A 26,046-nucleotide genomic window follows, 5' to 3' on the forward strand; every position below is an offset into this window, starting at 1 on the left:
TACAGTGAACCGATATTGATAAGACTTGGCACATATAAAAGGAGCACAGCTAAACTAATAAATGCCAAGTTTGGTCAGAATATGAGAACTTGATGAGCAACTGGAAGGTTTTGTCATACCAGAACTAAACTTTCGACGGAGGAATGCACCTTCAATATAATGTACCGATTCAGCCCATTTTGATATATATATTGTCCGCGACAGAAAAACATATACAATATTTTAACTTATAAATATACACTCTTTGGTACAAACAAGTTTCCTAGTATGCGTTGCACATGGCATAAGATAAGTATAATACCCTTTAAAAGGGCATAAGAAACCGGCAGAAGAAGTGGGCGTGCCGCTGCTGTTATATAGTTACACCTAGAGCCTACATCTTCAGCTTTTCAGCAGCTGCGAGAGAGAGAGAGCGAGCAATAGAGAGAGCAAGAGAGAAAGCGAGAGCTGCCCGCCGCTGGGCAGTCGTAAACTTGGCCAAGTTTGTCGCCTTCAGACTCGCAACTGTGGCACACAGTGATGAAGTCCGGGCCCGGCAACAGTTCATCATATTTACAGCTTTGTTAAGTTATTTTTGCTAGATCCTTCCCCCTATCCCACTGAAAAAGCGTTGCATGAAAGATGCATGAATGCTGCCCCCTGCAGCCCGCCTCCGACAAATTTAGTTGTACGTATTGTTGAGATTGCCTGTTTAAAAGCTAATTTCGAGCGTGCCAAACAAAAAAAAAAAAGAAGATGTATTTATATATAAAGCTCGTGTATATGACAAAAGTTGTCGGTCGGCAAGTTTTGCGCCTTTCAATTTCTCTTAACTAAGTTTGAGTTGTCTGCTCTGCGCTCCTCCTGGCTGCTTTTGTAAGTGACAAGCCAAATGGCATGTCTTCAGCTACACGCACTGCAATCTAATGCTGCTTCGTTGTAAGAAAATGGCAGAAACAGCAAGAAAAGACATGTTCCTATCTACCCGACGGCGCTTAAATACCCTTGCAATTGCAATTGTTCAAAGTTATTTTTTGTTAGCCAGAAACTTTATTTCGGAACAATTGTTTCTTTTTAACAGTTATAAGATTCAGTTCTCCGTCAAAATAGCAAAAATTCCTAAAAACCTAACAATATCAAGGCGAACCGATTTGCTACTGGGATTGACACGAACAGCTTGCTCAACAGGTGAAGTCTGCCGAGACTAACATTATAGAATTAATGGATTCTTTAAAATTCCTCTTGCTATACATAGTGACTGCCCTATGATTGCATGGAATACACAACAAACGACATGTCCCCTAGATTTATACCCAATAGTTGCAAAATATCTGATACTTAGTTCTTAACACTGCAGGCTTTCTTATCTCTTATAATTATTTGCAAAATTTTGAGAAAAAAAACAATGTATCGATGTCGAATACATTCTTATCCAAAGTACATATTAGTAAGAAGGGAATATATAGTAAAATTTGGAGAATATTTTCAATTATTCTTTTTCGAGTCACGAACTTAATTATGCTCACGTTCAGCTATTCAGTCCATGAATTATTTGATTGTTCCGCTGACTCAAAACAAGCATGAATAGGTTTTTTGGTTTCTCAGCTACACTCAACGAAACGTCACAAATTTCCTGATGAAATGGTCATAGCCTCTACAAAAGGGTATTAGAAGTTTCATATCAAAAAATGAGAAACTACTTAACTATAAACTATAAACAGAATTCGAAATGAATGCCGCTTTTAGCTGGCTTCAGCTGTTGCTGCTGCTCCTGCTACCTTTGCCCATTGAGCTGCTCCAGCTAATTGGGTCAGTTGGCGGAGGTTGGCCATTGACCAATGCAGTTGCCAGCAGTTCGTGCTGTAATTAACTGAAGTCTCCGATGCACACAATTCTAAGGAAATCCAAATCACTCATGTGAACAATTGCCAATTAAAGAATTACCCTTTGGTTGCTACCGGCAAATAACAAAAATATATAAGCAGACGAAGATTATTAAGCCTAATTAAAATCAAGTGCAGATAAGATAGTAATTTAATGGTCAAGGATTCAAAATCTAAATTTATAAAAAATAGAATTAACAGAAAGACACTTATAACATAACAATTGTATATTGAAATGCGAAGCAGAATCTTCATAATCAGTCAAGAAGTTAAACCATGATCAAAATAATATCAAAAGTAAAACTCGCTACACTTTTGACAAAGTCTTAAAACTTTGAGGTTGAGCAATTCATTAACTATGAAATCAGAAACTTCTCATCTTGTGATTCATGCCATTTTTGACTTTAGACCCAGATAAATATGTTATTATTAGAAGAAATTCAACAAAAAACACAGTTCGTTCCTTCTATTTATATGGAGTGTTTTTATATATTTGAATGATATTTTTAATTAACTGAAAATCAACCCTTTCACGGCGTTGACTGCTCTGTAATTATTTGACACATTAAACGTTTTGTGATTTATCCGATGTGAATAAATGAATGCGAACGAGCACAGCAAGGCACAGCCAGGGGGCAAAAGGTGAGACAGGGTAAAAAGCATAAAAATAAAGGTTTGAAATTTTAATCGCTCCTTTGCATGCAGCCAGGAATCCCAGAGGAAGCATTAGAGAGAGGCATAAAAAAAAGAAAACAAATAGAAAAGAAAAAACAAAGCCAAATAAAAGTTAAATAAGAAATGCTTGAAAAGTTTTCACACTCTTCCGTTTTACTGGAACTGAGGAACTGGCTGGTAGCTGCCGGTTGATGATTGTTATCAGAGTTTGACTTGAAGTTAATGTTGTTGTTTCTGCAACATGCTATGCCACATTTCTATACCCTGTTCACAATGTGAAAAAGGGTATAATAGTTTTGAAAAGTCAGTCTTATTGGGTTTGGTTTTTTTACTTCATATAAATATTCTTGTGTACATTCACGTGAGACAAATTTTAAAAGTTATTTTGTGTGGCTTACAGTTTTAGAGTCATCAAGCCACCCTTCTTAAGTATGATTAAAAACTATTTTTGCCACGCCCACGCCCCTTAAATCCGTATAAATTGATATTTGCTTCCAGTTTTCAAGTCACTGCACTCTTAGAATGGCCCACGACTTTCTCTTAAAACTCCACAAATCTACATTTGCTTACAGTTTGAGTCACTGATTTAGTTTTACAGTCACCAAGCTACAATGAAGCAAACTCTTTTTATCTAATTTCATCGATAAAAAATTGTATGCAGAGTATTTCTCAGTCGCTCACACCCCTTTGCCTCATTTTTATTGTTATTTTTTGAGTGCTTTGTAGTTAATTTGCAAAACGCCAAATGATCCAAAGTTGTGACCAGCTACCGGAGACTGCTTAAGGGTCTTGACCTGAGCCATAAATGTTGTTGGCATTGTTTGTTTGTTTTTCTTCTATTTTGTTTATTATTTTTATTTTCTGCCTAGCTTCTGTAATATGCAACACTTAAAAGCCGCTTAATATTCTTCCGCATTGCTTTGGCCGCATTCAGGGGCTGCACCACAGTTCGCTGCGGCCGGGTTATGAACCACCTATAGAAACCCACCGGGTCTAAGGAAATGCAACTAATTTTTGGATAGGCTGCATGCATAAAATTTGCACACACAACAACTGCAGCAGCAGCAGCAGCTGCTGAACTGAAATCCTGTGGGCTCGACCATGTCATGAAAATGAATATATGAGTATGCTATACGAATAACTGCAGTTCCTCAAAACCAAGTCAACATCCTTTTTGGTTAGCAGCAAAACGGAGGCTGAATTACTATTGTTGTTGTTCTTGTTGTTGCACTTGCAGCTGCTGCTGCTGCTGCTACTGCTGCTGTTTGCTTAACACACTTCCACTTTACTCAATGGCCGCTGCAGTGCTTCACACACACACACACACATCCCTTCATATAATACATACATATTCATACGTATGAATGAGCTATGTAAATTCGAGGTGCACCACATAACTCCAAACAATTTCATTTTATTTTCCCACCGGTTTTTTTAATAAATGTCCCTCAAAACTGATTAAAAAATATGTATCTATAGTCAAATAAAAATTAAAACGATACTTAGGGCTCAAAAATATTATTACGATGTTTTAGATTTGTGCACTTAAGCTTCTGTTATTTATATTATTTTTTTCATCAGACAAAATTAATTGTATCTGATTAGGCGACTATCCACAAAACAATCGATCGGCTTACCCTATTACGGATATTGGTTTATCTAAAGAACTTTCGATTCTCGTCAATATCGATCTGGAAATTGTAATATAGTTAACCAAGTGGAAATATTAAAGACTTCTATTGAGATATCGATTTGAAATTCTGTTACAGGTAACCTATTATAAATGATCAAGACCATCGCTTTCTTAATCGGCAATCGGTTCTCCAACTATTAAGCTATAAAATTTGAATTTAATTAACATATTGAGGGCTTATTGTATCGATAGAACTATCGATTATCGTAGCCGTCGTTTGCCAGGTTCCGAAATAGTTGACCCGTACAAAATATTCAGTATTTATACTAAAGACTATCGGATTTTGCACTATCGGACTATCAAAGTTATTGATTTGAAAAACCAATTTAAAAATACTTTGACTATCGATACTTCTATCGACTGTTGCATCGATAAACTTGTAAAGCATACCTCGTTAAACCAAATGTACATACGTGTGAAAAATGGATGTATCTATGCATTCATGTGCGCGTAAGTGTGTGTGTGCGTGTGTGTGTGTGTGTATGTGTGAGATAACTGTGTGTACTGTCGTAATAGACGGCTAGCCTCTTCCTTTTGGCCGCACGTCTGGCCATGTTCTTATCTTTCTGTGGCAGAACTCCGGCTAGCTTTAGCCTTAGCCTTAGTCCTGGCTGTCGTTGTCATTGTTGCATGCTCCTTCTTCAGCTTCTTCTTCTTCTGGTTCAACGCTGCCGCCATCTTATGCCACAGTCGCTGTTGCATCTACCACTTCCGGTTGCGGCATTTCACATTCTGTTGCACGTTTGTTTGTATTGTAATTGTCTGTCCTGACGAAATATATGTGTGTGGATGTCTGTCGCTGTATGCATACAAATAACCGCCGTGTACACACTATCTGTGTGTGTGTGTGTGTGCGCGTCTACAATCGTTGTGTTTATTGTCATTTACCCCTCGTTGTTGTTATTGCTGCTGGCTCAACTGCTTCTGCTCGTCAAACAGATACAAAATTGTGGTTGTTGTCTATACCCTGTAACTATGGCAAACGTTTCAAAAAAAAAAGATAAAATGCATTTTTGCAAAGGCTGTAATATGCTGTGGCAGACATCTGTAGCCCCTTCAAGTTGACTGGATTTATCTATCGATATCAGAGACTAAGCACTAGTAACTGCAAATTTGAAGTAAAGGTACTTAGATTTTTTCTATCGATCCTATATTCAATTTTAATCGATAAATATTATTAAAGCTTAGATTTGAGAGACTTCCGGGATCCATTCGCAGTACAATAAAAGCTTATAAGTCGGGCTTAAATTGATTCGAAGTGCTTTGCAACCTTGTATAAGGGGTATATGCTAGTTGTTCAGGCTCAACTTAAGCACACTTGCTTATTGCGTTTGGCTGTGTATTTTTGCGGTTGCACACAAATATAGTGCTCCCTGGCAAGCCCAAAGCCCGTGCAGCCAGTGCTGCGCGCACACACACGGCCACAGACACACAAAAGGAGCTGGCCGCCTGCTGGCTACCAAATTGTGCCATGTCGCTGAGGTCATGTCCATGTCGCTGGCGTCGCCGTTGACGTCGATGATTTCTGTTGTGCAGAGCGGAGCAGCAAACGGAGTTGGTGATGGAGATGGAGCTGAAACTGGAGACGGCAGCGGGTCCGGCGGCGACGGCGGCTTCGTTGTCAACTGAAATGGTTTTCAGTTGTATAGCTGCCAAGTGCAGCGCAGCTGCTGCTGTAGCGTCAGCTCGGAACGGAATTGCAGTTAGCCACGAGGACACAATGGCAAACAATTGTAAGCTCTGACAAGGCAACAACAACAACAGCAACAACCAGCCGGGCAGGGGTTAAGCATCTTCCTGCTGTTGGCCTCCAAAGGCGAATGTCCTGCCATAGTTTCTTCTCTTCCATCTCCTCTTGCTGCTCACGTACAGCGCGCACTTTGCTGACAGATAATTGCATTGCACTCTGCATGTGTGTGTGCCTGTGTGTGTGTGTGCATGAGTGTGTGTGTGTATTTATGAAACCATTTCCATTTCCGCACAGCAATAAAACTCCCAACACGGTCACTAATCTGCGCCCGAGGCGGCCAAGTGTCATTAATTTTATTTTTCTGTGACATTTTCCGATTATATGCGGGGATTTGCCTGCCTGCCAACTTACTGAGGCGACTCCCCCTGCCGCTCTCTGCCCCTCCCTACCCTCCTGCTTATGGGCAAGTTTTGCAGTTTACACTTGGCTTGTTGTCCTTGAAAGATTGCTGCGCCTTAGCGTTCAAAACAAATAGGCGTGCGATAAGAGCAGCCTGCTCCACTTTTTCATCATTTTTTTTCTTATACATATACCCTGTAAGCATTAAAAAATGAATACACGTTAAGGGTATGCTGATTTCGTGGAAATGCATGCAACAGGCAGCGGGAGCTGCCTCCGAGCCTACATTGTCTACATATACATTTAATTAGCATGAACCGCTCGTTCAGGGACTTTTAAAGCTAGAGAAATTCCAAATTTGAAATATAGGTTGGCCCTATCGATAACTCTTTCCATTCTCCCGATATCGATACAAATCGATCACAGACTTCTGGCTTTTGGAACATAACTCAAAGATTATAAGAGCTAGGGACACCAAAGTTGGCATATACATTTTCGTAGTGTACTTTATAGCCTCGAGCTGAATGAGAGGCAGAAGAAGCACAAACTGTACACTAGAAGGTAGTTCGCTGTGCTGAGGGTATCTACTAGTCAAGCACTCTCGACTGTTGCACTGCTATTTGTTTAATTTTTATTTAGCGCCTGTTTTGCCTTTTCGTTAATGTTTGCTCAATTTAAAAAGTTTTCTATCGCCATTTGCATTCGCACGTGCCTCAGCCTCTGTCTCCGTCCCGCGTGCAGCAGCAGCAGCGGCAAGAACAATGCGAATGGGCGGCGCCCGCGGAGGCGCTGCCAAGTGGCAGAGGCAGAAGGAAAACCATTTGCATACGCACCGTGGTACGAGCTGGACGATGTCAAACTAAAAGTTTTCTTATATACATAAATGTATAAACTTTTTTTTTTTTATTTGCCAAAACTTTGTTTATTTTTTGTGTGCTTCGTGTACATTTTGTTGTTGTTATTGTTATTTTTTTTATTACTATTTGTTTTTTGCACTTTTATTCAGTTTTAATTTGGTAATGCAGCGTCGGCCAGCGACGCCTCTAATTGTTGGTCCTTGAACAATAAATTGTGCTTCGTTTTTTTTTTTTTTTGTATTTTGCTCCGCCTCTCTAGAATTTCAATTTCATTAGTTTCACAAATGAGCGGGGCGTGGCAAGTTTTAATTTACATACTGAGCCACAGTTTAAATTGCACGTCAATTGAATTGCGAGCGGCCAAAGTTTGGGGCCAAGTGTGGCATTGTGGAGCAGGCAAATAAATATATATAAGTTTATGTTATGCGACAATACACATATGTATTTAATTATGTAAAAGTTGTGAAAAAATAAGGGTTTCAATGCAATTACGCCTGTCTTGCATTTAAATTAAATTATACCCTGTACGTAAATTATTTACGAACGCGTCGCAGCAAAGCATAGTAAATATGCTCTTCAGGGATTATGTTAAAGATGAACGATAGAGAGATAAAGAGAAAAAGAGAGAGAAAAAGAGAGAGAAAAAGAGACTGCATAAATGTAACACGCAAATGCAGCTATCTATATTTAGTTAAGTGTGAAATCCTTGTTCAATTTGATGAATGTGTTCAATTGTTCATTTGCGTTTCGTGATAAACGAATAACACTTATACACATTATATAAAAAAGATATTGAATATTGGATGTGCTGCCATTTCAACTAAAATGCACAGCAAATCATTTCTTCTTAGTTTTCTTTTAAAGTAAGAAGTAAAATATCTGTTGACAACTGTTTATTAAAAAAATTTAGCCTTTTTGCTATGCAAATTGTACCTGTTTTAGAACAAAATGTGTATTAAAAATTTGCAAATATCCTAAGCGCATTTATTTAAAAAAATATTGAATATTTTTTAAAAATAAGAAAAAATGCTTTAGTGTTAAACTCAACAGCTTTTCAAGAACTGACTCAGTTCACGGTTCCGTTCACAGTAAAAATTTAAGAGGAACTTTCCAATTCGGAGCGGTTGGATTAATATAATTGAATTTTTGATATTAATATATATTAATATATATATTAATCAAAGGCTTATAGCCTGTGAATCATAAATCAAGTTTTAGCTATCTATAAATATATATATATATCTATATATATAGCTATATGTATCTATATAAATAGTCAAAATCCAATATTCAAACCAAATCGAGTAGCATAAATAACCGCAATTTAATCAATGCTCATAAAACAACACAAGATATGGTCTTAAATTTAAATTCAATTCAATTGATACCTTTTTTATAACTTTTTGTATTGAAATAATATCTAAATTGTCTGGCCAGACCCTTGACCTCGGTCGTGCCAGGCGACAGACTGAAAAGACGTCTCTGAGGGCAACAACTCCGCCTGTCTCAGTCGCGACGCCTACGGGCCAGCATATGCACCTCAGCCACCTTCATTTGGCATTTCAAAGAACTTGTTGTGTTTCTTTTAAATAAGCTTTTACTCCCAGAGCTACTTTTAAATATCAAAGAAATTTAAATCAAGGCCGCAAAGCGGCTTAAAACCCAAACGGTTCGAAACAGTAAATTCAAATCTTTCCCAATCAGAGCACGAATTTGATCCGAATAGGCAGCCCAACTAATAGGCAACACGTAACAAATAAAATTGTTTTGGGTAAGAAACAGTTTCTGTTTTTGATATTTGAAATTGTTTTTGCATTTTTTATTCCATTAACCCATTAAAAATGGATATAAAGGGTAAATTGTTTTCAGGCAGAAGGAAGCAGTATAAAAGTATATATATTCTTGGCCTGCATCAAAAGCCGAGTCGATATTGCCATGTCCTGTCTGTCTGCCCGCCTGTATATATAAACGCAAGCATATCCTGCATGTATCGTCTAGAAGAGTATATATAGGGCAAGTATCTTTCTAGAAGAGGGTTTATCGTATCCCCTAGTCGGGAACTACCGACTAGAGCCTCTTACTTGTTATTCCCTAAAGAAGGAATTATCTCCGACTCCATAAGTATATATATTTTCTTGATCAGGGCGACGAGCTTTCGTCTGTCCCTTTAAATAAAAGCGTCGAACTCGAAAACTTCAGAAACTAGAGTTGTGAAAATTTAAAAGTATTGTTCCTATAACGCATGCACACATTTTCGATAAATATCCATTTATTCTTCGAATTTCTCAAAAATGAAAACAAAGGCCTTGCTCTTTGTTATAAACACACATTTGTTTGCCATATTTAAACAATCTGAAAATAAAGAGAATTATAAAAATTTAATTTCATCACGAATGCGTTTACCTTGTGTGGGGCAAAAAGAAGAAGAAGCACATGCGGTCAATTGATGTGGAAAATCAGGTTCACTTGCATTATAATTTACAATTATACTTTTTTCTCAAGTCTGATATTTTTGACCATGATTAAAAATTAATGTTTATGACAATAATAGTATAAATACTCTTCAAACATTTCACATTGCAGTTCAATTGTTAATTAGCTGGATTTATTCATGCGTGATGCTTGCCCAAGGTCTAGACTCTAGACTCGAAATTCATATCAGCCTCACACAAATTAGTTGTATGTCAATTAATTAAGTTACGCATACGCCTCGTTGGCTGCGTGTGTTTTCATTACAAAACATATCGAACATCAGTTTTATGAACATGCTCAAATGGCAATTAATATTTAATGTTCCGGGCGTGTCAATATTGATTGTAAACGACATTCGCATTGACTTCAATATGTGTGTGCACTTATTGTTGTAATGGAGTCTAAAAAGTTGTACGTTTCTTGGTATTGCGGGCGGTTCTGTTGAAATCTCTGAGGATTTGGTTTCACAAATGATTCGCTTTGTTTTATTGGATGGTTTTGTTATTTTTCTGTTTAAAATATATTGCCTTGTCTTGTTTACTAAAGCGATACCCTACAAATGTTTTGTCAAATGGGTAGTTACAATGCGGAGAATCTATATATAATAAGAGAAAGACTATGTCTTTTGCTTGTAGTGTTACATCTGTACTTTTTACTCGGCCTCAAATTTAATTTAAAAACCTAAAAAATATGAAAAAAATAGTGTTTTGTAGATTTTCAATAATAACTTTTATGGGAATGTTTTTCTTTCCTCAGGACACATATTAATACATTTTCAAAAGATATTAGTAACATATCCTATAAATCATGTATCACAGTTTTCGTAAAATCCACCTTCCAGCGTGGAAAATGTTGGGCTAATGTTTCGATCGACTTTAACTTTATATTTTTTTAAAAATGTTTTTAAATTTAGTAAAATAAAAATACTTTGCTCGGGTTATGTTGCAAAATTCTCGCTTTTAAATCAAATAAATTACGGGGCATCCAAATCGAATTTGTTTCGTTTTTTTAACTTTTTAATATATTTCCAACATATTTGTTAGCTTTCTGAATTTAGGTAAACCAAATTATTTTGGCACAATGGCAGGCACGAATATTGTTGGTGGATGCACAAAGAAATCCAATTATGGCCGACGGCTAACTGATTTTGTTGGCCTGCTTTTTTGTTAGCCACTCGCAAGAGCTTAACTACAAGAAATATATCTATATCTAACTACATAACTGCATTTGGCAGTTCAATCTGCTTAGGCAGCACAACTGTATTGATCTTTATCTAAGCTTATGCCTGGGTGCATCAGTTAATTGATTTGCCTTGCGACATGCGGCTGCAGTTGGCTTTACATATATAAACGCAGATCCTATCATAATATATATATATTTTTTTAATATTCTGCAATCGTTTGTGGATTTTTTCTTGGCAATTGGCCATCAAATTAGCTTTTTGCTTTTGTGGCCCACTGTGCCACATTTATGAATATATCAACGAGCCAACGTCGAGTGTCTACCGCTGCGGATCTCTTCAAGTGAGTGTATAAATGTAAGTATGTGTGTGTGTGTGTGTGTGTGTGTGTGAGTGCTCATAAAGCTGCACAAATAAAACTGTCGACGATTGTAAGGCACAGCTCACACTCACACTCACACACAGACACAGACACTGACACAGTGGCAGCCACAAAAGGCAGGCGGGGAAAATCAGTTGAATTGCCAGAGCAGAGGTAGAGGCGCCGTCATGAAGGGTTGCCTGTGGGGTCGGATGAAGCCCGAACAGGCGCAGCCGTTGCAATTGCGCCCGCCAACTGCTGCACTGGCACAGGAAATATTATCCGCATTGCCAAAGCATCTTAGCCAAGTCAGAGCGCAAAATGGACAGACAGACAGAGAGAGAGAGAGAGAGAGAGAGAGAGAGAGAGAGAGAGAGAGAGAGAGAGAGAGAGAAAGAGAGAGAGGGAGAAAAGTAGATAGAGAAAGATGCGCTATGAATAAGGCTGTCGATGGCTGTTCCGGGGAAGGGGGGGCTTGGTGTGCGGGCAGGACAAAGCGCAAAAGCGGCCAAGTGAATTTCTCAAATACAAATTCAAATGGCAAATTGACAAATGAACCTTCAGAGCATTTTACGTTTCCATTGTGTGTGGGCTGGTGTGTGAGAGTGTGTGTGTGTGTCTGAGTGTGTGTAGGTCAGCAGTTTGTGCAGTATTTCCTTGCTGCAGCAAGGGGCAAATTTCACTTTTGCCTCATTTTCCAGCTGATGCTTTACTTTGAGCGTAAACAAAAAACAAAAAATATGAGAAAAGAAAAAAAAAATAGAAGAAAAAAACTTGTAAAGCAAAAAACACCATTCGACAGGCTTTTGATGCTGATTTTGTGAAGATGCCTTTGCCAGCAGCAGAAGGAGGGCGTGGCACGGGCATCTGTTGGCTGTTGCGCCGCATTGTTGCGCCATTGTTCTCTGTGTGCGGCACCAAGTGGCATGAGTTGGTCTATTGAAACACCCGCCCAACCACTGAATCGACAAACCCAAACCCAGACCCAAACTCAAACCCAGACCCAGACCCACGCCCGGCATGAACAACAAACTACAAATTGTTGTTGATAGGCGATTTTAAAGCTTTGGCTAAAGGCCGATCCCATCGGCCATTGTTTGGCATTCCATTTACTGGCCGAGCTTCGGTAAATTGAGATTACCAATGAGCCAACTACAATTACAATCAAAACAACAACAACAACAACAACAACATGGGCACACAATGCGCATTGTTCCTGAAAATGATGCTCTAAGTAAAGCCGATTTTTTGCGGCCTCCGGAATACATGCTCGTCTTCTTTAAGAGTTTAAGGAGCAGCAACTTCAGCTTCGAGCACTGCCAACACTGCAAACTAATCCGAATGCCGGCCAGTGTTGCCAATTACGTTTTTTTTTTATCGTTAGCTCTAGCTTTTTGTGTCTTTTTGCAGACAAAGTCAAAGGCGTAATAGGCTTGTGGAAATGTTCTTTGCAAAAGGGAGCTTCTGTATATAAACTTGCCTAGCTTCAACTTGTTTAAGTTAAAAGGTTGTTAACCCCTGTTTCGTGTGTAAATCATATAAACTTTAAATCATCTTAAAACAGTAATGACTAATAAATTGTCCAAACCATAAGAAAGTAATCCCCTTTATAAATGTTAAGCAATTTTAATCATTGTTTGAATTTTTTATGCGCCGAACCCTAAAAAATGTATGCTAGAGACGGAAGCAAGCATTTTCGAACCCATAAAGTATATATATTCTTGAGCATGAATATATAATAGATAATATATATACTTGATCAGGATGACACGCTCTGGCAATCTGTCCATGTCTGTCTGCCTGTGGATCCGGAGATCTTCAATAGTTAGTCTCATGTTTTTTGTGTATCGATAAATATTGGTAAAAGCTCGAAAATTATAAAAGCTATAAGATTGAGAATATTTTATTTTTTGGATATCTCCCCCAAAAATTGAAAACAAAAACTTGCTTGTCCGAATCGCGCAGCTAACTTAATATTGTCTAAATTTAATAAGAAATTTTACACTTATTTTGGCAGCAAATTTTAACTTGAAGCATTTTTTCTTGCTCTTCTTAGCTTGTCAATACTGGATTGGACGCACTGAATCCAGCTTAAAGAGAGCGAGCAAGTTTAGTGAAGCGAGAAGAGAGCATCCCTCCACAAAAAAACAAAAAAAAATCAAATTCGATAAGGAACTGTCGCAGTCGAGTGCAACGGAAAATTTGCCTTTTGTCCCAGCAAAATAGCCAAAGTGCCGAGTAATATGTAATGGAGCCCCCTTTCGCCAGCGACGGCAACATGATGTGAAACATGGCAATCGAATCAGCCAAAGCCATTTAGAGTCATCAATTGGCGAGGTCGCGACCGGCACTGGAACAGGTCCAGGCAAAGGGACAGGAACAGGGTCAGGCGTGGGGCAGAACGCAGCGGGACAAATGCACAGCATGGCGCCAAAATGGAGAAGCAAAAGCAGCAGCAGGAGCAGCAGGAGCAACAGGGGGAGCAGCATGGGGAGCTGGAGCAGCATCCGGCTGCCAGGTGAGTTGCACATAAAACAAAAGTCTGAAGCAAAGGTCGTCAATCATTGCTCTTTCGACCCTTGCGGTGGGTATTATTATTTTGCCACGAATTGTGTAACGCATTGAAGAAGACATCTTTGAACCCAATAAATATATATATTCTTGATTTGTGTCAAGAGTCGAGTCGATATAGCCATGTCCGTCTGTCTGAGTGCCTGTCTTCTTCTATGCAAGCTTGTCTCTCAGTTTTCAAGCTACAGTGGCGGCCAAAATATAGGAACAACCTCAGTTGATTTGTTAGATACAGCTTATGATGGACATATTAATTTGTAGGTAAATTGCGTATTTTCTTTTTGACAAGTATACTCATGAGGTAAAATTTAAGTTAAATAGCCTTGGCAGCAAACAAAAATAAATGTGACAAATCGAAAAATCAAAAAATTGCTCAAAATGTAATTTAAAAAACCCTATAAATTAAAGTCTCAGACAAAAAAAGGACGAAGTCGGTTCGAAAGGTCTTTCGTTGGGTTTTTTAGGGTTCAATAGAGTGGAAAATCGAAAGAAAGGAAGACCAAAATCTTGGGGGTATGGGGATCTTCAAAATGAGTTTCTTCACGCACAAGATCCCGAAAATGGTGTAAAAATTTTGTTTTCTCGATAAAACGTTTTAAAGTTGAGTATTTTTCCTCAGAACGGAGAGCTAGGCACTAGAAACATCTATGCAGCACTTTGTTGTATCTTATCGTATATCGTAATATCGTAATCAACCTTTTAATTTTTATACCCTGAACCCATTAAAAATGGGTATAAGGGTATATTGTATTTGTGCAAAATACAAATGTATGTAACAGGCAGAAGGAAGCATCTCGGACCCCATAAAGTATATTTATTCTTGATCAGCACCAATAGCCGAGTCGATCTAGCCATGTCCGTCTGTCTGTCTGCCTGTCCGCCAGTCTGTCTCGGTCAAATCTCATCCGATTTTCATAAGGTTTGGCTTTTTGTTCATGGTTTGACCTCTAAATCAATTTGGAATCAAAAACTGGCAACAGTATTTTTGGTCAAAATTCATGTAAAAATTGTACCCTCAAATATCCTAACTAGACATAAGTCAAAATTTCCCAGCCCCATATCTCGGTCAAATCTCATCCGATTTTCATAAGGTTTGGCTTTTTGTTCATGGTTTGACCTCTAAATCAATTTGGAATCAAAAACTGGCAACAGTATTTTTGGTCAAAATTCATGTAAAAATTGTACCCTCAAATATCCTAACTAGACATAAGTCAAAATTTCCCAGCCCCATAATTCGGTCAAATCTCATCCGATTTTCATAAGGTTTGTCTTTTTGTTCATGGTTTGACCTCTAAATCAATTTGACATCAAAAACTGGCAACAGTATTTTTGGTCAAAATTCATGTAAAAATTGTACCCTCAAATATCCTAACTAGACATAAGTCAAAATTTCCCAGCCCCATATCTCGGTCAAATCTCATCCGATTTTCATAAGGTTTGGCTTTTTGTTCATGGTTTGACCTCTAAAACAATTTGGAATCAAAAACTGGCAACAGTATTTTTGGTCAAAATTCATGTAAACATTGTACCCTCAAATTACTTATATAGACATAAGTCAAAATTTCCCAGCCCCATATCTCGGTCAAATCTCATCCGATTTTCATAAGGTTTGGCTTTTTGTTCATGGTTTGACCCCTAAAACAATTTGGAATCAAAAACTGGCAACACATTTTTTTGGTCGAAATTCATGTAAAAATTGTACCCTCAAATTACTTATATAGACATAAGTCAAAATTTCCCAGCCCCATATCTCGGTCAAATCTCATCCGATTTTCATAAGGTTTGGCTTTTTGTTCATGGTTTGACCTCTAAAACAATTTGGAATCAAAAACTGGCAACAAATTTTTTTGGTCGAAATTCATGTAAAAATTGTACCCTCAAATTACTTATATAGACATAAGTCAAAATTTCCCAGCCCCATATCTCGGTCAAATCTCATCCGATTTTCATAAGGTTTGGCTTTTTGTTCATGGTTTGACCTCTAAATCAATTTGGAATCAAAAACTGGCAACAGTATTTTTGGTCAAAATTCAGTAAAAATTGTACCCTCAAATTACTTATATAGACATAAGTCAACATTTCCCAGCCCCATATCTCAGTCAAATCTCATCCGATTTTCATAAGGTTTGGCTTTTTGTTCATGGTTTGACCTCTAAATCAATTTGGCATCAAAAACTGGCAACAGTATTTTTGGTCAAAATTCATGTAAAAATTGTACCCTCAATATCCTAACTAGACATAAGTCAAAATTTCCCTACCCCATAGCTCGGTCAAATCTCATCCGATTTTCATAAGGTTTGGCTTTTTGTTCATGGTTTGACCTCTAAATCAATTTGGCATCAAAAACTGGCAACAGTATTTTTGGTCGAAATTCATGTAAAAATTGTACCCTCAAATTACTTATATAGACATAAGTCAAAATTTCCCAGCCCCATATCTCGGTAAAATCTCATCCGATTTTCATAAGGTTTGGCTTTTTGTTCATGGTTTGACCTCTAAATCAATTTGGAATCAAAAACTGGCAACAGTATTTTTGGTCAAAATTCATGTAAAAATTGTACCCTCAATATCCTAACTAGACATAAGTCAAAATTTCCCTACCCCATAGCTCGGTCAAATCTCATCCGATTTTCATAAGGTAAGGCTTTTTGTTCATGGTTTGACCTCTAAATCAATTTGGCATCAAAAACTGGCAACAGTATTTTTGGTCAAAATTCATGTAAAAATTGTACCCTCAAATTACTTATATAAACATAAGTCAACATTTCCCAGCCCCATACCTCAGTCAAATCTCATCCGATTTTCATAAGGTTTGGCTTTTTGTTCATGGTTTGACCTCTAAATCAATTTGGCATCAAAAACTGGCAACAGTGTTTTTGGTCAAAATTCATGTAAAAATTGTACCCTCAATATCCTAACTAGACATAAGTCAAAATTTCCCAGCCCCATATCTCGGTCAAATCTCATCCGATTTTCAAAAGGTAAGGCTTTTTGTTCATGGTTTGACCTCTAAATCAATTTGGCATCAAAAACTGGCAGCAGTATTTTTGGTCAAAATTCATGTAAAAAGTGTACCCTCAAATATCCTAACTAGACATAAGTCAAAATTTCCCCGCCCCATAATTCGGTCAAATCTCATCCGATTTTCATAAGGTTTGGCTTTTTGTTCATGGTTTGACCTCTAAATCAATTTGGCATCAAAAACTGGCAACAGTATTTTTGGTCAAAATTCATGTAAAAAGTGTACCCTCAAATATCCTAACTAGATATAAGTCAAAATTTCACAGTCCCATAATTCGGTCAAATCTCATCCGATTTTCATAAGGTTTGGCTTTTTGTTCATGGTTTGACCTCTAAATCAATTTGGCATCAAAAACTGGCAACAGTATTTTTGGTCAAAATTCATGTAAAAATTGTACCCTCAAATTACTTATATAAACATAAGTCAACATTTCCCAGCCCCATACCTCAGTCAAATCTCATCCGATTTTCATAAGGTTTGGCTTTTTGTTCATGGTTTGACCTCTAAATCAATTTGGCATCAAAAACTGGCAACAGTGTTTTTGGTCAAAATTCATGTAAAAATTGTACCCTCAATATCCTAACTAGACATAAGTCAAAATTTCCCAGCCCCATATCTCGGTCAAATCTCATCCGATTTTCAAAAGGTAAGGCTTTTTGTTCATGGTTTGACCTCTAAATCAATTTGGCATCAAAAACTGGCAGCAGTATTTTTGGTCAAAATTCATGTAAAAAGTGTACCCTCAAATATCCTAACTAGACATAAGTCAAAATTTCCCCGCCCCATAATTCGGTCAAATCTCATCCGATTTTCATAAGGTTTGGCTTTTTGTTCATGGTTTGACCTCTAAATCAATTTGGCATCAAAAACTGGCAACAGTATTTTTGGTCAAAATTCATGTAAAAAGTGTACCCTCAAATATCCTAACTAGATATAAGTCAAAATTTCACAGTCCCATAATTCGGTCAAATCTCATCCGATTTTCATAAGGTTTGGCTTTTTGTTCATGGTTTGACCTCTAAATCAATTTGGCATCAAAAACTGGCAACAGTATTTTTGGTCAAAATTCATGTAAAAAGTGTACCCTCAAATATCCTAACTAGATATAAGTCAAAATTTCCCCGCCCCATAATTCGGTCAAATCTCATCCGATTTTCATAAGGTTTGGCTTTTTGTTCATGGTTTGACCTCTAAATCAATTTGGCATCAAAAACTGGCAACAGTATTTTTGGTCAAAATTCATGTAAAAATTATACCCTCAAATTACTTATATAGACATAAGTCAAAATTTCCCAGCCCCATATCTCGGTCAAATCTCATCCGATTTTCATAAGGTTTGGCTTCTTGTTCATGGTTTGACCTCTAAAACAATTTGGAATCGAAAACTGGCAACAAATTTTTTTGGTCGAAATTCATGTAAAAATTGTACCCTCAAATGACTTATATAGACATAAGTCAAAATTTCCCAGCCCCATATCTCGGTCAAATCTCATCCGATTTTCATAAGGTTTGACTTTTTGTTCATGGTTTGACCTCTAAAACAATTTGGAATCAAAAACTGGCAACAGTATTTTTGGTCAAAATTCATGTAAAAATTGTACCCTCAAATTACTTATATAGACATAAGTCAAAATTTCTCAGCCCCATATCTCGGTCAAATCTCATCAGATTTTCATAAGGTTTGGCTTTTTGTTCATGGTTTGACCTCTAAATCAATTTGGCATCAAAAACTGGCAACAGTATTTTTGGTCGAAATTCATGTAAAAATTGTACCCTCAAATTACTTATATAGACATAAGTCAAAATTTCCCAGCCCCATATCTCGGTCAAATCTCATCCGATTTTCATAAGGTTTGACTTTTTGTTCATGGTTTGACCTCTAAAACAATTTGGAATCAAAAACTGGCAACAGTATTTTTGGTCAAAATTCATGTAAAAATTGTACCCTCAAATTACTTATATAGACATAAGTCAAAATTTCTCAGCCCCATATCTCGGTCAAATCTCATCAGATTTTCATAAGGTTTGGCTTTTTGTTCATGGTTTGACCTCTAAATCAATTTGGCATCAAAAACTGGCAACAGTATTTTTGGTCGAAATTCATGTAAAAAGTGTACCCTCAAATATCCTAACTAGACATAAGTCAAAATTTCCCAGCCCCATATCTCGGTCAAATCTCATCCGATTTTCATAAGGTAAGGCTTTTTGTTCATGGTTTGACCTCTAAATCAATTTGGCATCAAAAACTGGCAACAGTATTTTTGGTCAAAATTCATGTAAAAAGTGTACCCTCAAATATCCTAACTAGATATAAGTCAAAATTTCACAGTCCCATAATTCGGTCAAATCTCATCCGATTTTCATAAGGTTTGGCTTTTTGTTCATGGTTTGACCTCTAAATCAATTTGGCATCAAAAACTGGCAACAGTATTTTTGGTCAAAATTCATGTAAAAAGTGTACCCTCAAATATCCTAACTAGATATAAGTCAAAATTTCACAGTCCCATAATTCGGTCAAATCTCATCCGATTTTCATAAGGTTTGGCTTTTTGTTCATGGTTTGACCTCTAAATCAATTTGACATCAAAAACTGGCAACAGTATTTTTAGTCAAAATTCATGTAAAAATTGTACCCTCAAATATCCTAACTAGACATAAGTCAAAATTTCCCTACCCCATAGCTCGGTCAAATCTCATCCGATTTTCATAAGGTTTGGCTTTTTGTTCATGGTTTGACCTCTAAATCAATTTGGCATCAAAAACTGGCAACAGTATTTTTGGTCAAAATTCATGTAAAAAGTGTACCCTCAAATATCCTAACTAGATATAAGTCAAAATTTCACAGTCCCATAATTCGGTCAAATCTCATCCGATTTTCATAAGGTTTGGCTTTTTGTTCATGGTTTGACCTCTAAATCAATTTGGCATCAAAAACTGGCAACAGTATTTTTGGTCAAAATTCATGTAAAAAGTGTACCCTCAAATATCCTAACTAGATATAAGTCAAAATTTCCCAGCCCCATATCTCGGTCAAATCTCATCCGATTTTCATAAGGTTTGTCTTTTTGTTCATGGTTTGACCTCTAAATCAATTTGGCATCAAAAACTGGCAACAGTATTTTTGGTCAAAATTCATGTAAAAAGTGTACCCTCAAATATCCTAACTAGATATAAGTCAAAATTTCACAGTCCCATAATTCGGTCAAATCTCATCCGATTTTCATAAGGTTTGGCTTTTTGTTCATGGTTTGACCTCTAGATCAATTTGGCATCAAAAACTGGCAACAGTATTTTTGGTCAAAATTCATGTAAAAATAGTACTCTCAAATTATTTATATAGACATAAGTCAAAATTTCCCAGCCCCATATCTCGGTCAAATCTCATCCGATTTTCATAAGGTTTGGCTTTTTGTCCATGGTTTGAACTTTAAATCAATTTGGCATCAAAAACTGGCAACAGTATTTTTGGTCAAAATTCATGTAAAAATTGTACCCTCAAATTACTTATATAGACATAAGTCAAAATTTCCCAGTCCCATATCTCGGTCAAATCTCATCCAATTTACATAAGGTTTGTCTTTTTGTTCATGGTTTGACCTCTAAATCAATTTGGCATCAAAAACTGGCAACAGTATTTTTGGTCAAAATTCATGTAAAAATTGTACCCTCAAATATCCTAACTAGACATAAGTCAAAATTTCCCAACCCCATAATTGCGTCAAATCTCATCCGATTTTCATAAGGTTTGGCTTTTTGTTCATGGTTTGATCTCTAAATCAATTTGACAGAACCCATAAGAGCTCGAGACTTGAAATTTTAGATGTAGGTGCTCCTAGTTCCCGCGCAGATCGAGTTTGTTTCCGATAATCGATAACTTACTCCGTTTCCAAGCAATCGATAAAAGTCGATATCGATATCCTGTTTTTTGGGCAATTTTGGTAAATAATAAGAGCTAGAGTCACCAAACTTGACATATAGCTTCTAAAATAAAATATATACATGTTGTATCTTTGATGTTGGAAGAAGAGGGTTCAGGGTATCCCCTAGTCGGGAGCTCCCGTCTAGAACCTCTTACTTGTTTATCTTCACCATGCTCCTAACACATAAGTCAAATCTTATTACTTGAGAAGTTTACTTTTTCAGGATATCTTGACTATACTTGATATTTAGGAGCTGCCAAAAAACGGACATCAGGTCCTGTTTTATCGCATAAAACCGAAAGAAACTGCTTTTTTTTTGTAAATCCTTTCTAAGCAAGCGTATTTCATCTTCGGCATGCTAAAGCTAGACATTCTTTTTTTTACATATTTACTTCGTTTGGCCTATCTATGTCTCTTAAAATCTTCTTTTTCGCTTTTTTTTTGCAGCCTGGCAGCAGCTGTTTTGGGCCCTGTGCCTCACTTGCCTCGTCGGGTGGGCGTGGGCGGACGATTGGTCGCAGAGCTGCGCCTCCAACTGCACCTGCAAGTGGACCAATGGCAAAAAGTCGGCCATATGCAGCTCATTACAGCTGACGAGCATACCGACCACGCTGAGCACCGAACTGCAGGTGCTGGTGCTCAATGATAATCATATACCATATCTGAATCGTGAGGAGTTCTCCGCATTGGGCCTGCTCAATTTGCAGCGCATTTATCTTAAGAAATCCGAGGTCCAATATGTACACAAGGAAAGTTTTCGCAATCTGAAAATACTCGTGGAAATAGATCTGTCCGACAACAAGCTGGAGATGCTGGACAAGGACACGTTTATGGGCAATGATCGGCTGCGCATCTTGTATCTGAATGGTAATCCTCTGAAGCGTTTGTCCGCCTATCAATTTCCCATATTGCCGCATTTGCGCACGTTGGACATGCATGACTGCCTGATATCCTATATAGATCCCATGTCGTTGGCCAATTTAAATTTGTTGGAGTTTCTCAATCTCAAGAACAATCTGCTGGAGAGCCTCAGTGAGTATGTGTTCCAGCACATGGGCAATCTGAAGACGCTTTCCCTGGAGGAGAATCCCTGGCAATGCAATTGCAAGTTGCGCAAATTTCGCAGCTGGTATGTGGGCAGCCGGCTCAGCTCGGTGAGCCTGGTGTGCAAAGGACCGCCAGCGCAAAAGGATCGCACCTGGGATAGTGTGGACGATGAGCTGTTTGGTTGCCCGCCACGCGTTGAGATCTTCAACAATGAGGAGGCCACCAACATTGACATTGGCAGCAATACAACATTCAGCTGCCTGGTCTATGGTGATCCGCTGCCCGAGGTCAGCTGGGAGCTGAATGGCAAAATTTTGGACAATGATAATGTGCTCTTCGATACGGAGAGCATTGCCTCCGACAAACTGTGGAGCAATCTGACCGTGTTCAACGTGAGCAGCCTAGATGCGGGCACATATGCCTGCACGGGCAGCAATGTAATCGGCTCCATGACCCAAAACATTAGCATCTATCTGAGCGAGATTGTGCAGCATGTGCTGGTTAAGACGCCGGAGACATTCTGGTATTTTGGCCTCATCATGGGCATCTTTGGCACCGTTTTTCTGCTCATCGCCATCTCGTTTGTGGTGTGTCTGTGCAAGCGGACCACGCGCCAGCATCGGCACGCCAATAAAGCGGGCGTCAAGACCAGCGTCAGCTTCAATGATCAGGAGAAGAAACTGTTGGATTCAAGTGTGACAACCACAACCAATGATCGCGGCGATAGCTATGGTATTGACAACAATCCCAGTTCCATCAACAAAACCGACTCCAGCCTCGGCTTCAATCAGATCGAGATTCATGCCGTCGACCATCATCGCACGGGCTTGTCCTTGGCCCAGCAGCAGCAGCAGCAGCAACAACAGCAGCAGCAGCAGCAGTCGGCGGCCGTTGCCAGCCAGGCTCAGGCCGTACAGCATATGCGACAGCAGCTGATGACCGTCAAGGATCCCACCTGTGGCCTGATCAGTGTGCCCACCTCGATGGCCAGCTATCAGCATCAGCTGCAGCATCCGACGCACTCGCACGCCCATTCGCATGGCCATGGCCAGCTGTCGGAGGAGTTTCCGCTGAATGTGGGCGTCTTTCCACCACCGCCGGAGTTCTGCTCCAACATTGTGCCGAATCCCACCTTTGGCAACATATTCATACGCGTCTCTGTCACACAGGATATGCTGGATGGCGCCGACATCAACATGTATCCGGATCTGCTGAACATACCCAAACGGCTGCAGGATGTCCAATGCTCAGCCGATGCCAACGCTGCGGGCACAGCCAGCGATGGCCCAACGGCTGTGGCACAGTTTGCCACGCTGCCGCGTCACACCACACGCCGTGGCATACTCAAAAAGGATCCCTCGCTGCAGGCAGCAGCAGCAGCAGCTGCGTCAACGGCGACAGCGGCCACGAATCTTTATCCACATGACGAGATTGTTACGTACAATCTGGAAACGGGCGCCTATCATTGTAGCGGCAACAACAGCAGTGACATGGAGCTGCCGCTGCCGCCGCCACCGCCGCCGCCCGCTGTAACCGCAGTGGTGCAATGCCATCATCCGACGACAACGGCGCCGGCCATGTCCGCGTCCAATTGCGCCAGCTGCATCAATAATGCGCCCTCGTCCGCCTGCAGCACGCCGCCAATTGGCGTGGAGGCGACGCCGTTGCGTGACAGCTCCGCTTATCCCAAATACGATAATATGGGGCGACGCATCACCGCCAGCGGCGGGCTGGGCAATTCGACGCTGTCGCTGCCTGACGAGAACGAGACTCTGTTCAGCGAATCCACGGCAGAGTCGAACATGGCTGAGGCGGAGAACACGGGCGGACAGGATCATCATCATCATCATCAGATGCAGACAACGGAGCCAGCGCCGGGCATGGATAAGGGTAATGCGGGCGGTGGCGAGTTTGTCTCCCTCTAGTATTATGGTACACAGGTGTAAAGCGCGTCACCTGTCGGCCAATAGACTGTGCTGCCCGCGCGCTAGCGCCATCTGTCGGTCAATAGATTGTGCTGCCAAAACAATCAGTTCACAGAGTCAAAAATAAATCCACTGTGGCAATCGTTTTGTTCATATCAGCGAATTCTTCTCAAGTAATTTTTTACAAAACCAAGCATTCAGAATAAAAAAATATTAATTAAATATATAACCAATCTATTGACTTTCGCAGACTTTATGAAGCTGTATGTACAAGATGAAGAAGAAGAACGCGCGATCCAAGAGCAATTTATGTAGAATCAAAAAGAAACACAAAAAACAACCGTGAAAATATGAGAATGTAATGTTAACAGCGTGCAGAAATAATAATCATTTTATTTAACACTCGTAAGTAAAACACGTAGTTTAACTAGACGCATAAACACATGGAAATATATATATAGTTATATATATCTAGATTCATGGTAACCCATTCCTAAATTTAAAACGTATTCCGCTGGACAACATTCATGTTTGCTTTACCCAACGCCAATTATGCCAAAAGCCAATCCAATTGCCATTCACTGGGAAATATAACAGCTAATTTGGGTATGCTATTGCCAACGGTGAATGGCAAATGTTTGAAACTGATTCATTTTAAAATGTCGCTAGCGGAATTTGTCATTAATATTCCAAAGTTTGTCTAATTTGGTAAATGTTGAAAATGCATAGCGTAAAAACAAAAACAATTCTAGACCAAAAATACTTCCCATAAGGTGTATAAAACGTAACAGTACATATATATGTAAATATAAATATATGTGTATGTGTATGTGTATAAGGAAAATATGGACATAGTCGTAATACCGAGCTGCATAGGCTTGAAGAATTTTTGATTTTCAACTTCGTTTTTTTAGTGCTAGAAAATTTACTGCTCATTGTATAATCCACTGTAGCCACATTGATATATACATATAGACCTTAGAGTTCCCAAGTATTATACCTGAAACTTAAAATTAACAATTTTCTAAATGTACGTATATATGCAACCCTTTTAGCCATGCCATAGGCTATATTTTTAATTTTCAAATAGAAATTATTGTGTAAATAGATGAATTTTAGAATTTTTAAAATCAAAACATTGTTTTTAAAGCCCAGCTCAATATCAAAAGCTAAAGGATGCCAAAAATAATTTTATAGCTCTGTTTTAAATGTTAAACATAATTGTTATCGCCGGCGGGCTGCTATTAAAAGTTCATAATCAGCACACTTAGAGATATACACCTAGGTTCTAGTTCTTCCAAAGACAAACGTGAAAATCCCAGCCAAAACCATTGAGTACCTATCTAGAAAAACTTGTTAAGTTTTTTTTTCAACAGAATTAATTAAATCTTTGCCTCAGCTGCTCAAAATTTATTTTACTGATTTCTACGCACTCCTTACACAAACTTATTGTATATAGATGGATGTAAAAAACAAAGAACCCAGTTGAAAACTAACATTTTACTTATTATATTGAAATATGCATGGGTGTAAGAACAATGTATGAGTAAATCGTCTTATATAAAGTATATATATATGTATATGTATATCATGTATAATCGCATGTGTAGCCCAACAATTGCAGCAAAATAATTTTTGTGTAGAATGTTTACAACTCGAGCTTGATAATGTAAATGTAAATTATAAACTTAAACTAAATTTAAGTGCATAAAATACATTTTAAGAGACAGCTAAAGCCAACATACATATATAGTTGATGTACTCACAGTTGGCTGCCAAGCAGTATAAAGTTCATTAGGGCACGAATCTTCAAACTCTTCCCAGCTTTTGGGCAAACCAGACCCTAGTTACTCAATGGTAGACCTTCAATGCAAGTGTTGGAAAATGCGCAAACGAAAGAAGAGCCGTATCTTAAGAAAAACCTGAAAATATTAAGCTCTGATCGCAAACTCACAACAGGTCAATCAGAGTCTTTATACCGATTTTTAGGCAACTGTGAGTATACCAATTTTCGATATATATATATACATGTAATATGTATGTATGTATGTATGTATGCAGTACTATATATGTATTAGCAGCTGTTGTTTAATTAATGTAAGGCCAATTGTCGTATACAGGCGGATTTACGTACTCCAAAAAATCTTGCATAACTAGCAACATAGTAACACATTTAAATATAAATAAATAAATGATGAAAAATGTAAAAAAACAATTGTTTGCAAAAATATGAGTACGCGTCGAATACACAATACTATGCAAGCAAATATTTACACAAATCCACAATACACGCCCCCTTTTTGGTATTTTGTGGGCAAGCGCTCAAAGGGATTTTTGTTTTTTGATAAACAAACAAAGAAACATACAAAACT

General features: G+C 38.4%; 1 protein-coding gene and 1 long non-coding RNA gene across 2 annotated transcripts in view; both read left to right on the top strand.

Annotated features, from left to right (window-relative positions):
- Window positions 1-13,431, top strand: part of LOC115766153 — a 29,853-nt gene extending 16,422 nt beyond the window's left edge. Inside the window, exon 3 of the long non-coding RNA XR_004018186.1 lies at window positions 13,246-13,431. This is a non-coding gene — a long non-coding RNA (uncharacterized LOC115766153). The remainder of the gene's footprint in view (window positions 1-13,245) is intronic.
- Window positions 13,432-13,676: 245 nt separating this feature from the next.
- Window positions 13,677-24,708, top strand: LOC115766023. Its single transcript, XM_030709794.1, has 2 exons — window positions 13,677-13,707; window positions 21,150-24,708. Exons 1-2 carry the CDS (start codon window positions 13,677-13,679, stop codon window positions 23,672-23,674), a joined length of 2,556 nt encoding a protein of 851 aa, XP_030565654.1. The 3' UTR covers window positions 23,675-24,708.
- The last annotated feature ends 1,338 nt before the right edge of the window (window positions 24,709-26,046 follow it).

Source organism: Drosophila novamexicana, unplaced genomic scaffold (assembly GCF_003285875.2).
Source record: "Drosophila novamexicana strain 15010-1031.04,08,12 unplaced genomic scaffold, DnovRS2.1 tig00001062-arrow-arrow-pilon, whole genome shotgun sequence".
NCBI classification, from domain to species: Eukaryota; Metazoa; Arthropoda; class Insecta; order Diptera; family Drosophilidae; genus Drosophila; species Drosophila novamexicana.

What these genes read in the sequence shown, in the direction of transcription:
- LOC115766023 (XM_030709794.1), top strand. Translation starts at nt 13,677, where the DNA reads ATGGGGAGCTGGAGCAGCATCCGGCTGCCAG. An exon ending in GAGCAGCATCCGGCTGCCAG is followed by an intron (nt 13,708 to 21,149) that starts GTGAGTTGCACA and finishes TTTTTTTTGCAG; the next exon opens with CCTGGCAGCAGCTGTTTTGG.